The sequence below is a fragment of the Phragmites australis genome, chromosome 10 (genome assembly GCF_958298935.1).
Source record: "Phragmites australis chromosome 10, lpPhrAust1.1, whole genome shotgun sequence".
Classification (NCBI taxonomy): Eukaryota; Viridiplantae; Streptophyta; class Magnoliopsida; order Poales; family Poaceae; genus Phragmites; species Phragmites australis.
The window spans coordinates 26,581,425-26,595,904 of record NC_084930.1 but is presented as its reverse complement, the minus strand read 5'-3'; the positions used below and the strand labels follow the sequence as shown (position 1 = coordinate 26,595,904).

At 39.1% G+C, this 14,480-nt stretch overlaps 1 protein-coding gene across 2 annotated transcripts; it reads left to right on the top strand.

Annotated features, from left to right (window-relative positions):
• Positions 1-1,659: 1,659 nt before the first annotated feature.
• On the top strand, positions 1,660-14,294 carry LOC133930498 (uncharacterized). Of its 2 annotated transcripts, none has more exons than XM_062377157.1 (42): positions 1,660-1,865; positions 1,986-2,058; positions 2,253-2,330; positions 2,429-2,509; positions 2,835-2,917; positions 3,004-3,055; positions 3,172-3,220; positions 3,414-3,551; positions 3,646-3,727; positions 3,917-3,995; positions 4,167-4,210; positions 4,299-4,493; positions 5,025-5,100; positions 5,578-5,658; positions 5,774-5,854; positions 6,177-6,253; positions 6,334-6,388; positions 6,482-6,530; positions 6,662-6,799; positions 7,021-7,102; positions 7,188-7,266; positions 7,475-7,521; positions 7,660-7,874; positions 8,061-8,148; positions 8,231-8,350; positions 8,431-8,549; positions 8,633-8,705; positions 8,782-8,901; positions 9,221-9,289; positions 9,434-9,604; positions 9,685-9,732; positions 9,873-10,014; positions 11,206-11,303; positions 11,664-11,808; positions 11,899-11,984; positions 12,089-12,199; positions 12,497-12,571; positions 12,758-12,823; positions 12,959-13,147; positions 13,244-13,354; positions 13,577-13,657; positions 13,768-14,294. In XM_062377157.1, exons 1-42 carry the CDS (start codon positions 1,755-1,757, stop codon positions 13,945-13,947), a joined length of 4,137 nt encoding a protein of 1,378 aa, XP_062233141.1. In that variant the 5' UTR covers positions 1,660-1,754; the 3' UTR covers positions 13,948-14,294. The 2 variants fall into 2 exon arrangements, with proteins under 2 accessions (XP_062233141.1, XP_062233140.1); XM_062377156.1 differs by having other exon boundaries at positions 2,429-2,521.
• Positions 14,295-14,480: the final 186 nt, after the last annotated feature.

Below are 14,480 nucleotides of genomic sequence, written 5' to 3'. Positions count from 1 at the left end.
TAAGACCTTACCTTTGTGGCTTGGTGGCTCATCTAGGTTGAGATCTTGTCTTTTTGACTTGGTGACTCAAGAGTCGTGTCCGAAAGAGTCTTGACGACCAGGAGCATATCATTGGTGGAGCTTCAACGTGGATTAGGAGTGACATTTATGCTATCGATACCACGGGATAAAAACCCTTCGTGTCAAGTTTGTTTTCTCTACCATCTTTACGCTTCTGCATTTACTTTCTTGTAATATATATTTGTGCAATTACTTTTCTAAGTAGTTTGTTAGGATTGACTATAGATTGTAAACCTTTTGAGCAGTAGAATAGACACATTAGATAAATCTATAGCACATTAAATAGAAATTGATATAGGTTTATCTTGTGAAGTTTTTGGGGCAAATTAAGTTAGTTTTTAAGTGTCTTAATTCATCCTCTTAGGATATCATTGATCTTTTTATAGTAACTTCATGTTGCATATTCTTCAAAGTGATATTGGGAGAACGGCCGCATATAACAAGGATGCATTACAAAATAGCAACACATCTTCTTGCTCCATTATCATGGAGTCAAGCGCCATCATACCGATTTGCATTGTTACCCTAGTATCTTATTTTCTGTAATTTTTTATGAACCATATAAAAAAACCAAAAACATCGTTTGATAGTTTAGATTTAGACTTAGATTTAGATTTACCTTTAATTAAGTTTGTTAAAAAAGAAAATATCCAAATTAGCTAAGATGAGAGACGCTAATCCTAAACTTACCTCTTTCGCTAGTCTACCAAATACCACACAAAAGTCGTTAACAACTCATCCGACGATCACCGCTTCACTCCTACCTAGATCTAACAGTCATCTTTTTTTTTTTTTACTGACATGGCTCATTCTCAAAGTGAGAAACCAAGGTGGTTTAGACTGTAAAGATACTCCTTTTGGTCGCAAGTCGGTGGGAAGGACAAAGAGACATTGGGCAGCATCGATTTCCTGTATAAATAGAGGCGCCTATCAAAGGGTTATTCCGAAGGATTCAGGATCAAGCTCCCTTTATACTGCTTTCTTTTTTGTTTTTATCCCGAGTGACCTACATGCAGGCCCTACCTTTCGGTGGTGGATATGGCAATATGAAACCCCCAAGCCACGTCCTCATATGCTGTAGATCAAACCAAGAGCTCTGTCCTAGCCATCTGATGCCTCCGTAGGCTTCAGAGCTTCCAGTGACATCGGATCTTGAGCGTTCATCAAAAGCTAACGGCTCAGATTTTATCAACTGCACAATCTCCAGTGGTGGAGCGTCAGAGAAATTGACATCACAGAATCAAATAGGCGGGACTCATTCGGTGGCCCACTTGCAGAGGCCGCCATGTGAGCTCTCCATCACCTCACGCTAAAAAAGGGCTTCCGTGATCCGCTCCAAAATCCAAGCAAGTTTGAGGACATCGCAAGAGCGCTGAGTTCGAGCGCTAATCTCGATTTCGTATCTCATTAGATTTTTCCTAGTAGTTAAGAGTACTTATGTGTATGTTTGGTGGGAACCGGACGTGTATGATGTAAGTGGATTATGGGCTTCCGATATTTACCCTTCCCAAAAAAGACCAAGCACGTTCCTGCCATCCAGAGGGGCCCCACTTGCCAGTGAGACGAAGCGCACGCGTACAAGTCTGCGACAGTGGCATCCTCGTGCCCAGCCCCCACTTCGCTTGCTCACTCGATCCGCTTCTCTGCTCTGCTTCGGGTCGTCGTTGGCGAGAGCAGAGCACCCGCGCGGCGCGATGTCTTCGGGAGCCGCCGCCGTGGCCTTCGTCGGCGCCGACGAGCTGAGCCTCGAGCTCGCCGCCTCCTTCCTCCGCTCCGGCGCCCGCGTCCGCTGCTTCGCCCCTGAGGTGCGTCTCACCTCAGTTCCCACCCCGATCGCCCTTCCGCTCTTCCTTCCCCACCATGTCGCTTCGTTTCGCACGGAAATTCTCCGAGATGATCGCGGGTGAGTCGTGACTCGTGCGCAGGCGGATGGATCGGCGGCGGCGCTAGCGGAGCAGGGCGGCGTCCGGTGCGCAAGCCCGGCGGAAGCCGCGCGAGGTGAGCCTGCACTCTCGAGCTCCAGTACTGCCCTGATTTGATTCGAGATATAGGCGAACGCGTGGTTTGCGTGACGGGTGCATACCTGGGCTGCCAGGCGTGGAGTCTGCTGTTATGCGTGCGTGGGAGGCGTTTGTTGGAATGCAGAGGAGACCGTGCTCAACTGATCGATTGCAATATATTGGTAACTGCAGACGCTGCGCTAATCATTGTGCTGAGCGACACGGATGGGGTTGACGAGTTGTTCTTTGGAGTAGAGGGTATAACGGAAGGTACGTACTTGTGTTGTGTTATTCTGTTGACTGTTGCCTGCCACCCTTGTGTTGCGGGCAAGTTATAGTTGATATGATAATTTGCTTGAGCATGTTAGGATTGTGCACGGGTGCCGTTGTATTGATTCGGTCAACGCTCCTGCCCAGTCAGCTGGAGAAGCTGGAGCAGAAGCTTGCAGGTAAAATACTTTGTATGTTAACTCGCCTAGCTATTCGCTTCCCTGTTAACTCGCCTAGCTATTCGCTTCCCAGGGTGCAAGAGTCACCGTGCTAAGAGCTATAGGTGCACTTTAAAGTTTTAGACATAGCAAAGCTGCACATTTAAACAGTCGATTGTTCATATTTAATTATTTCGAGTTTATATTTGGCTTGATTCTTCAAGAGAGTATATTTGATAGTTTGAATGCTGCGCCCACAGGACGCTTGTATACCAAATGAGATCCTCATAGAGGATCTTATCTTGGAGATGAATGACTGGTAATTTCTAACGTACTTACTGTGCAGGTGCAAATGAAAAGAAGGATGTCTTCCTTCTTGATGGATACATTTTCAATGGTTTATCTGATGAATTGAAGCAACAGATTGTTGTAAGCAGTGCACCAAATTAAGAATCTGAATTGTATGCATGCTTATTTTCAGTTTCTGTTATCAATATTTACTCTTTGAACGTCAGGTTGTTGCATCCGGGAGGAACATAGCCGAAAGAGCTAGACAGTTTTTCCACGGTAATTCCAAAGAAGAGTACCTTTGTTCGCTAATATTTCCATCTTCTTTTGTATCTAATGATGTGTTGAAGGTGAAATAATGCTGAAATTTTAACCTATCCCGTGACATTTTTCAGGTCTAGACAAAACTATTTACTTTGCTGAGGGTGAATTTGGCACTAGCAGGTTGCTCTCTCTTTCTGACACTAGCAGATACCTTTTTCTGTTTCAAGAATACGTAGCAAATATCATTTCATTAAAGAAGGACAAGCAGTCCAATACAACCCTATATTCGAACATCATCTGCAAAAGTTGTGTTCATACCAGTTATTGCAACTATTGTTCATTAATTATAACTGTATGTCATATATGTCTGCAGCAAAATTAGGCTGGTGAATGGTTTGCTGGAGAGCATTCATTTTGTTGCATCTATTGAAGCAATGTATCTTGGCGTTCGAGCCGGGATTCATCCATCAATTATATATGACATAATATCAAATGCTGCTGGAAGCTCAAGGTTACAGGAGTTTTGGGGTTCTTATTGTTCTATCTAAATCAGTAATACTTTTGACATTCTTTCCTAGAAAAATCTTACTGTACTATGTTTACAGGATATTTGTGGAGTTAGTTCCAAAACTTCTGAGTGGGGATCCTTTGCTTATTAACCTTCTAAACTCATCAAAGAAAAATGCAGTAAGTTCCTATTCTTTTTTCTGATGAGGGTTGTAGGGGATTCCATGCTTACTTTCACATTCCTGATCTCCTCAATTCTTTATATGTGTCATCCTGATATTGCTAACAGAAAAGAACTATCGCTACTGCATAGCTGAATGCTTCTGGTTCTGAATTTCTAACTACATGTTTCACCTTTACAAAACATAGACCCACGTGATGGATATGGCAAAAGCAGTAACATTTCCACTGCCACTCCTGACTGTTGCCTATCAACAATTAATACATGGTATGCTTAAATCTTCTTTACATGTCAGCCAAAAGTCATTAATGTTTGGAACCAAAGGCATGAGATAATCCATCCATGTTTACTATCCTTCTTTCTTTCATAGAGAACTACAAGTTCTGTATGCTTGCTTATGTTTTTTGGTTCATGCATGCTTCTCTGTACTCATTTCAGGTTCCTCAGCAGTAATTGGAGATGGATCTGCCTCACCACTGAAGGTGTGGAATAGCTGTTTGCGCTCAAGTTGCCTGTAGCTGCTTTAATTTTTTTAGAATCTGTCTTACAGTTTGGGACTTCATTTTTTAGGTTTGGGAAGAAACATTTGGAGTAAACATTATAGATGCTGCCAGTCAACAAATCTATGATGCAAGCAAATTAGGTGACCAGCTTGTTATGGAATCTAAAACAGCAAAGTGGATTGGCTTTATTGGTCTTGGAGCTATGGGCTTTGGAATGGCATCTCATTTGCTGAAATCAGGGTTCTCTGTTGTTGCTTATGATGTGAGAACTCTTCCGACTTTCTTATCTTCCCCAACTGCATAATTGTCCCTTTGTATTGTTGCAGTAGGGGGAAAGTATATGGACGATTTTTTTTCTTTCCAACTGCGTGTATTGCTTTAACATTTTTCGCATTCCAGAAATCTGAACAATCTCACAATGTTTGCTGGACTCAATCACTTGATTATATCACTATCAACTAATTTGTTCCGACCTAGGATAATAAGCTCATGAGCTTGGTCTGAACTTTTGCTTGCATTGTATTATTTGGTCTACGAGGTTTTTGGCTGTTACCAGTGTTACACGTAACAGTGAATGCATTAAAGCAATAAAAGGTCCACAGATATCCTGAACTCTAGCCAGTTTTTCTATAGACAGTTGATGGTAATCTGAACTTTACATAAATTTGTCTATGATCCTAGATCTGAGACATAGGACATTCTGCTCTTCTTTTCACTATTACATGCCCTTTTTTTTGGGTGGGAAGGGGGGGGGGTGCCATCAATGAATAGCTTTTCTACATTTCCCATTTAGGTCTACAAGCCAACAATGGACAGGTTTGCTGATTTAGGTGGATCGACAAAAGGTTCTCCTGAGGAAGTAGCAAAAGGTGACTTACAAGTTTTTGCTATATGTTCTACAATTCTGCATCCAATAAAGTTCTCTGGATCATAAGTTCATATTTTTTTGCATGTAAAATGATTTTGACTGGACCTAATTGGCTAAGGCCTGTTCTCATGTAAAAATGTAATACTATTTTCTTTAATCTTTCACGATAGATCTGTATCTAATTAGTTATTACTGCATCCATTGAACAATGTAAGTTCTCCTTTTTTAGGGGGAATAGTCAGTCCACAATGTAAGATTGTTGAAATAACTGAGGGTGTTGTTACTGTGCCTTTTCCATGTTTGCCTAGGGAGGAAGTCTGTTCATCGTTATTAATTTTTCTCTTGACTTTGCATATTATTGGCTTGTATGCTCCTAGAAGAGTGGGTTAACACCAATGCCTTGCACAAAGTATGAGCTAACTAGTTATTACATGTCAGCAACACCATTTATGATGTACTAATCACAAACTGTTGGCAGATGTGGATATACTTATTATCATGGTTGCAAATGAGTTTCAAGCTGATAGTGTTCTATATGGAAATGCTGGTGCTGTACCAGGTAATCTCTAGAAGCTTGCCCCTTTTGTTTTGACTTTGCAAAGTAAATGCATTTACCAGGTTGGTTTACTGTTTTGTGAGCTTTGATATAATGCTGTGAATGCCCTTGTTTTCAGTGCTGCCAGCTGGAACATCTGTCATTCTATCTTCTACAGTTTCTCCTGGATTTGTGACCCGCCTCAACAGAAGATTAGAAGGTAACATTCTTAGCAAGTTTCGATCACCCAAAATAAATTTATAGAGTATTTTCTATGTTTATTTATGTTGCTGATTCTATCTTCTAGGAGCACCAATGTTTATTTTGGTCGATGTAAAAGAAACAAATTAAACAATGTTTTAGAGAAAAGAATGCAATGATTTGGTATTGTTTTATTGAAATCAACTGTTATAGTCTTGGAAGGTATAGCTTTAAGAATTGTTGACGATGTTGCCAACTGTTTCTGTGATCCAAAACTTTATCATGTTATGTACTCCTTTCTGTGATCGAAAAGTTTAGTATCATTTATTACTTCCATACAGCTGAATGCCGAGAGATAAAGTTGGTTGATGCTCCGGTATCTGGTGGTGTCAAAAGGGCAGCAGAGGGGACACTAACTGTACGATTACTAATACATCAATTTGATGGAAACATGATGATGTAACCCTAATTGAAATAACGGTGTGCACATTTTAACAGATAATGACTTCAGGGACAGATGAAGCTCTGCATTGTGTTGGTGCTGTTCTATCAGGTAATAAAGAAGACTACCTGAACACCATCATATGTTAGTTTGTAGACAAACTTCTGAATATTGGCCAGTGGCTTATTCCTTTTACATAAACAGCACTAAGTGAGAAGCTTTATATCATCAAAGGAGGATGTGGAGCTGCAAGGTGATATATGCATCTTATAGTTATGTTCTTTGCTTGTTCTTGGCTTGCAGTTTTTTCATCAGCACTGAGTGGTTGCTTACATGATATACATTAGAAATAAATGGGTATTTCTTTTCTGCCATCCTTTCCAGTTCTGTTAAGATGGTCAACCAACTTCTTGCTGGGGTTCATATAGCCTCAGCAGCTGAAGCCATGGCATTTGCTGCTCGACTAAATTTGAGAACAAGAAGAGTTTTCGAAATTATGCAACATGCAAGAGGTTATTCGTGGTATGTTTCTTTGATTTTTCCCTTTCTCACTTTGATCACAGTCACTTCTCTATGTTGGTTGAGTAGCAAACTGATAAGCAATGAAATGGAAACGTTTAATTCCACTAGTTTTTGCTAACTAACAGCTGATGTGGATTCCATACCTTATATAATGCTTGTACGCTTTATAATGTGTTAAGGTGGCTATGTGATAATTGAAACAATCGTTGTTCATCCTGCAGGATGTTTGGAAATCGTGTGCCGCACATGCTCGATAATGATTATACACCTTATTCTGCAGTGGATATATTTGTCAAGGATCTTGTATAAATAACCGACCTTTTACTTACTTATTGACGTTGTTAGCTACTAACAATATATTATAATGCTTGTATCTCATCCTTTCCAGGGTATAGTATCTTGTGAAAGTACCAATTCGAGAATCCCACTGCATGTTTCTAGTATTGCTCATCAACTGTTTATTTCAGGTTGTTTTTTCTGTTTTGATTCTATGTGTTCATTCCAAATGGTGATTAATTCAATGTCATATTCTTGCCTTTACATGAAAAACATCCCGAGTAACAGATGTTGCATGGCATTCTAGAAATTTACCATCAAGCACTAGATGTTTTCTTTGGATAACTAAGTGATAAAGTATGATGCTACCATTTAATTTTTGTGATGCGTTTATAACAGGATCTGCTTCTGGGTGGGGTCGATACGACGATGCTGCTGTTGTAAAGGTGAGAATTATGTTTTTTAGGAAGTGGTAGAATATGACCATGCTGAAATATGATAACCCTAATTTGATTACCCATTCGGCCTTTCCTAATCTAATGTATAAATTTTAGATCGGTCTGACAAGAGGGTTGTGGCTGCAGGTCTATGAGACATTAACTGGAGTCAAAGTAGAAGGGAAGCCTCCCATGCTTAGTAAAGAAGATGTCCTTCATTCTCTTCCCGCTGAATGGCCAGAAGATCCAATGGATGATCTTGTTTCTATTGCATCTCGTAGTAGCAAAAAGATTCTTGTAGTTTTAGATGATGATCCAACTGGGACTCAAACAGTTCATGATATAGAAGTTTTAACTGAATGGTAAAACTAAGAATTATATATATATATATATATATATATATATATATATATATATATATATATATATATATATATATATATATATATATTCCACTAGCATAAATTTGATATACAAGCTTCATTTTCTTTGTTCACATTCTTTAAATACATGGTTTCTTAAGCCTAGCATGGAATTTTGAAATGCAGGCCTGTTGAAGCCCTTGTCGAACAGTTTCTGAAGCTACCAACTTGCTTTTTCATTTTGACAAACTCTCGTTCAATGACTGCTGATAAGGTAAGAGAATGCAGCTCTAAGCAGTTATTAGTTATATTTTTTAGCCCCTTAAATATCTGTTTAACTGTTTTCACTGTAATAGGCCATGTTGCTAGTACAAACTATCTGCAGAAATCTCGAAGCTGCAGCAAAGAATGTCCCTGGTGTTAGTTATACAGTGGTCTTGAGAGGTGATTCAACTCTACGCGGTCATTTCCCAGAGGTTAACGTCTAAAGTCATTCCTGTTTTGTTTTTTCTTTTCTCTTTCATTTTCCATAGTCATCTTGTGTTCTACTTTCTAGGAAGCTGATGCTGCTGTCTCAGTATTAGGCGAGATGGATGCATGGATAATCTGTCCATTCTTCTTTCAAGGTGGACGCTACACTATTAATGACATCCACTATGTTGCAGACTCTGACAGGTAATCTATGCATTCTTCTCTATGCAAGCTATTTAAATACAAAAAATATCACATACGGTTGATGGTCCAATATTATCAACCAGATTAATTCCTGCCGGTGAAACTGACTTCGCCAAGGATGCATCTTTTGGCTATAAATCTTCCAATCTCAGACAGGTATCATTCTGTAGGTATTGTTTTGGTAAATTGAAGAGCAATACCTGAAAACTTTGTTCTGTGGTTGAATGTGTAGTGGGTTGAAGAGAAGACTAGAGGACGGATTTCTGAGAACCAAGTTTCAACGATTTCCATAAATCTCCTGCGTAAAGAAGGACCAAATGCAGTCTGTCAGCATCTCTGTAGCTTGGAGAAGGTATTTCATACAAAAATATTTCATGTGGAAGTTAATTTCGTATTGCATTTTTTTCAGAAAGTAGTCATCTAAATTTAATGGGCCTTTTGTATAATCCATTGTGAATGCACCCGTACTGGCTAGTCAAACAAGAAGGAACGAAGTGGCTAATAAACTACTATGTTATTTTTTAGAAAAATTGCACTTCACGTTTTAAAAAACCCTTGAACTTTTCTATCACCTTCGACCAGAATATTACCAAAACCCCAATTTTCTTGTTCTGCCTTCTGTTCTTGGTTCACCTTGAAATTTTTCTGACAAGGAGTTTGTGTGTTTGTAGGGCTCTGTGTGTATCATCAATGCTGCTAGTGAGAGGGACATGGCCGTCTTTGCTTCTGGAATGATCCAGGCATGTTATGTCGCTCCATTTTTACAAGAAGCATTTGCTCATAGTATCAAATTCCTATCAAGTAATATGATAATGTCTTAATCTAGCATGAATGCTCTATTTTGATCTGCTATTGTTATTTTCTTACTATGTTAATTTTTACAGGCTGAATTGAAAGGAAAACGGTTTCTCTGCCGCACGGCTGCAAGTTTTGTGAGTGCAAGGATTGGCATGAAGCCAAAGCCACCTATCTGTCCAAATGACCTTGGCTTAAAAAGAGTTTTAACTGGAGGCCTCATAGTTGTTGGTTCCTATGTGCCAAAAACTACAAAGCAGGTCAGACTTGTAGCGATTTAAGTTTTTCTCAGTTTTTCTTTTTCAGACTGTATCTTCTCACGTATTTTTGCATTTATTAGGTCAACGAACTGCGGTCACAGTGCGGGCAATCCCTTCGAGTGATAGAGGTAAGTCATATTTTTGCCGTCATGCCTAAACATGAGATGTTGGCATCTCCCTGGATAAAATCTGAATATGCTGATTTTATATTTGGACTATGTTATTTTAGATCATCTGTATCCAATGTGCTCTTCTTTTCTCTTTGTAGGTATCTGTTGAGATGGTTTCAATGAAGTCAACTGAGGACAGAGACCAAGAAATCAGACAAGCCGTTGAACTAGGAAATGCTTATATACAATCCAGAAAAGACACTCTAGTTGTCACCAGCCGCCAGCTCATTACTGGAAAAAGTTAGCATCTTTCTGATTATTCTACAGCAATTTCTATTGTTCTTTTATTAGCATTACGGTGATGAAATTCCAAGTCAATCTTGATATAATAATATATAGCTTCTGAATGCCCAAAATTCCTCAGGCCACATCCCACTAGTCAAGTTAGTGAGCAAGTTGCGCAGTGTAGCAGATCAGTTATAGCATGATAAGCATCATGATGAAGAGTATGCATTAAGTGCTTTTATCTTCTGTTTAAAAAAGGTGCTTTTATCTGTTATAAAATAAAATATATCCAACGTGCACAATTATAGCATGATATCATGTTTTCTTAGCATTTTATTTGCACATTGGAGATACTTTACCCAAGTTTATGGCATGAATTGAGACACTATGAGAAGATGAACCAAAAATTTTCATGGATAAGTTGGAAGTGCCTCCAGAGTCACCTGTGCATAGCGGGATACTGAGGCGTGCTGATAATGTGAAGAGAGACAGGGGTCGACCAAATCTAACATAAGAGGAGTCTGTAAAGAGAGACTTGAAGGAATAGAATATCCCTAAAGAACTATCTACAGATAGAAGCACGTGAAAGTTAGCAATCCACGTGCAAAAACCATAACTTATACTTCAGTCTCCTTATACTGTTATTACTTTATTTTTTACTATTACTAGTATTTTTATTATCATTATTATTTTTTATCATCTTTTTAGTTGAATTTTGTGGGTTTCATCTCTAGCCTACCCCAACTTGCTTGGGACAAAGGCTTTGTTGTTGTTGTTGTTGTTATTGTATAAGTTGAAAGTGCCGATTATGTCCAAGTCAATCACTTAGATGCACCGGTCACTGCTAGAGCCATGGAACTCTGCATTTACAGACACCTCCAATGCAAATGGATTATTCCAATCATTTAAATAGAGAATCTCAAGTTTGCATCATAACCTTTTGTAACAATCGAAGATTAACTGAATCAACTGTATTTCACTGAAAATTCTATGCTCCAGTCTAAAAAATTAAGTTTTTGAAAATACAATATATAACGACTGAAGTTATGTCCTTGAGCTAGTAAGCATTAGGAGCACACGACTAATTACTGGGAACTGACATCTGTTTTGATGCCAAACAAAAGAAAATGTTCTCTTCCTTTGATGTTTGTCTTGAAGTAGTTTGATCTCCTAAGAGCTAAGAAGATTGTACCTGTTGTGTTGCAGCTCCTGAAGAAAGCTTAGAAATTAATTATAAAGTGAGTTCAGCACTGGTGGAGATTGTGAGAAGAATTGATAGTCGACCTCGTTACATCATTGCGAAGGTAACAATTGAACGGCTGATTTGTTCCTTCTAACCATATTGACTTGTTAGTTGTTACTCAGTTCATCATATATCGGACTTGATATGCATATAGACAGTTTGTTACAGCACTTGAAGAATTGTCCATTTCTGGAATGATTGATATTAAATCAAAGTGTTCGTTCTGTTTTCTTTTTACTTTTACCATTAAATACTTTATGAAATTTTGAGATAGAATTACACCTGCGTGTTTCCTTCAGAGGAAAAAAACAATGTATACAAGTTCTGCTGTGCCAGTTGGCAAACAAAATGATCGAACCCATACGTTGTGCATGAAATTGACTTGTGAAATCACTATTTATAATGTCATTCATTCACATAGGGAGGAATAACTTCATCTGATATTGCTACAAAAGCTTTGGAAGCTCGGCATGCCAAAGTAATGGGACAGGCTTTAGCTGGTGTACCATTGTGGCAGCTTGGTCCTGAGTGTAGACTTCCCGGTGTTCCTTACATCGTTTTTCCTGGTGATAAACATTTTCGATCATATTCCATACCTACAATTAAAGATAATTTACCCCTTTGACTCATGGTACTATATTGCCCCTCAAAAACAGGTAATGTTGGCGATAACAGTGCTCTTGCAAAAGTGGTAAAAAATTGGGCTTCCCCTTCTAGAAGTTCTACCAAAGAACTTCTCCTTGTAAGATTCTCTCCTTCATTTCAACATCTTATCGAGGCTAATTTCTGGATCATTGTTTCCACTTTCCGGATCTAAATTCTCTGTTGACTTTTCTTATTGTGAAGAGTGCGGAGAAGGGTGGTTATGCAGTTGGTGCTTTCAATGTGTATAACCTTGAGGGAATTGAAGCTGTCGTTGCAGCAGCAGAGGCTGAAAAAAGTCCTGCTATCCTGCAGGTTCGGAACGCTTTAATATGCTGATTTGTCTGAAATCGGATGATGCTGAAAACATAATTAAATATGTTAGGTGCCCATGCTTTTTTCCCCTGCAATATTCATGACGGAACTAGGTGTAGTTCATAATTACAAGATGGATAGAAGGAGTGCCACAGCTCCTGACAAGGATTTGTTACTGATGCTTCTTTCTTGTAAAGAACTATCTTGATTGTGGGCACAATTGCGGACTATGAAAATTTAGTAGAAGGTATATATTTTTCTCAATTTTTTATCATGGTTATTGTGGTTGTCATTTAGGTTCATCCCAGTGCCCTGAAGCAAGGTGGAGGCCCATTGGTAGCGTGCTGCCTGGCTGCTGCAGAACAGTCCAGTGTAAGAGAAACTTGAGAATCTACAATCTTTAAAGTATATCTGCATACATTCAACTGTTCATACTCCTGAATAAACCAGATGTTTGAAAAATGTTCAGATGACTTGGATAGTTCCATGCTAGGATATAATCATTCTTCTTGTTTTATGTTCTCTAGAGGTAAACATTATGCGATTCTCTTATTGCAGGCGCCTATCACTGTTCATTATGATCATGGAACTTCCAAGTCAGACTTGCTTGAATCTCTTGAGATGGTATGCGAAGAAGATGCATCATTTCCTCAAACATGCATTACCAAAATGACATGTACATGCGTTCCCTAACCATGAAGCCTTTATCTTAATCTTGAGTTTTGTCCTGGTCAATTTCTGTGACCATTAAATTTACAGGGATTTGATTCAGTCATGGTGGATGGTTCCCATCTACCTTTAGGGGAGAACATCTTATACACAAAGAGCATATCTTCCTTGGCTCATGCACAAGGCATACTTGTGGAAGCTGAATTGGGTAGACTCTCAGGCTCTGAAGATGGCTTGACAGTTGAAGAATATGAAGCAAGATTTACCGATGTTGCTCAGGTGCATTTCTTCTTCGGTAACAAATGTGAACTCAATGGCCTTCTATTGTTATACTTGTGGTTACTATTTAGAAATGTTTGTGGTATACATTTTCAGGCTGAGGGATTTATTGATGAGACAAGTATTGATGCTCTAGCAGTATGCATTGGAAATGTTCATGGAAAATATCCACCTAGTGGACCAAACCTCAGATTTGATTTGCTAAAGGTCAGACAAATGCAATAACACTTTGCAAAGGCTTAGTGTTGGTCTTTGTCTCAGCATGGAATATTTATTGATGAAACTGTTGTGCCTATAGTAAATACCCTCTTGGACTAGAATCCAGTACATCTCATGAAAATTCTTTTCAGAGAAAATTACATTGTTCTTATGCCTGCCTTTAGTTGAGTAATTCGTTACAGAATCAGTATGTTCTTTAAATGACGACAGGACCTTCGTGCATTAACCTTGAAGAAAGGAGTTAGCTTGGTTCTCCATGGAGCGTCTGGCCTAACTCATGAGCTCGTAAAGGTTCGGTAAATTGTTTCAGTTTTGATTTATTAGGTTAATGAAACGGTAGCTTCTAGCTATTGTTGTTAGAGTTTCCTGCACCAATATTTATGTATTGATTTTTGAAGCAGGAGTGCATAGATTTGGGTGTGAGGAAATTCAACGTGAACACAGAGGTTCGAAACAGCTACCTGGAATCCCTTAAAAAGCCAGAGAAGGACTTGATTCAGGTCATGGCTTCTGCTAAAGAAGCAATGAAAGCTGTTGTAGCAGAGAAAATGCGCCTCTTTGGATCTGCTGGGAAAGCCTGAGCGGCAGCCCCCACGCGAAGAACCGGCACCGGCAACACGCAACCCTAGGGGTATGACTCTTTCATCGGATTGGTAAAGTGTTGTTAAGCCGCAGTACCTTCCAGCGCATTGCAGTTTGGAGACAATAATCTGAAGGGCTCATTAGTCATGACGATTTCACGACCTAGACTGAAGTGCTTTAGAGCGAATAATGTCACTCTATAATTCGGCCATTGTCCGTAGCTCTTGAAAGTGTGCAACATGACGACAGATAATACAGTCAACGGCCATTGATAATAAAGTTTGCTACATTGCTGTATATACTCTATTGTTAATGAATTCTGGCGTGTTTATCGCCGTTCGTCATATTTTGCGGTGTCTTGTTTACTCTCTCTTTCACTGATTCCACTAAGATTTTGCTGAAATAGCTCCATAGAGTAGATCATTTCATCTAATTGCTACATCAAAATTAAAATATCTGAATGCTTTGAAAAGCCGCCTCGATGCCAAAGAACAAACGAATGACTTACAAATTTAACAAACTAAATATAGGA

Excerpts from the sequence above, each read along its gene's own strand:
- LOC133930498 (XM_062377156.1), top strand. The coding sequence starts at position 1,755 with ATGTCTTCGGGAGCCGCCGCCGTGGCCTTCGTCGGCGCCGACGAGCTG. Across the intron at positions 9,733-9,872 it reads AATCCCTTCGAGTGATAGAG|GTATCTGTTGAGATGGTTTC; the intron begins GTAAGTCATATT and ends TTCTCTTTGTAG. Across the intron at positions 10,015-11,205 it reads CCAGCTCATTACTGGAAAAA|CTCCTGAAGAAAGCTTAGAA; the intron begins GTTAGCATCTTT and ends GTTGTGTTGCAG.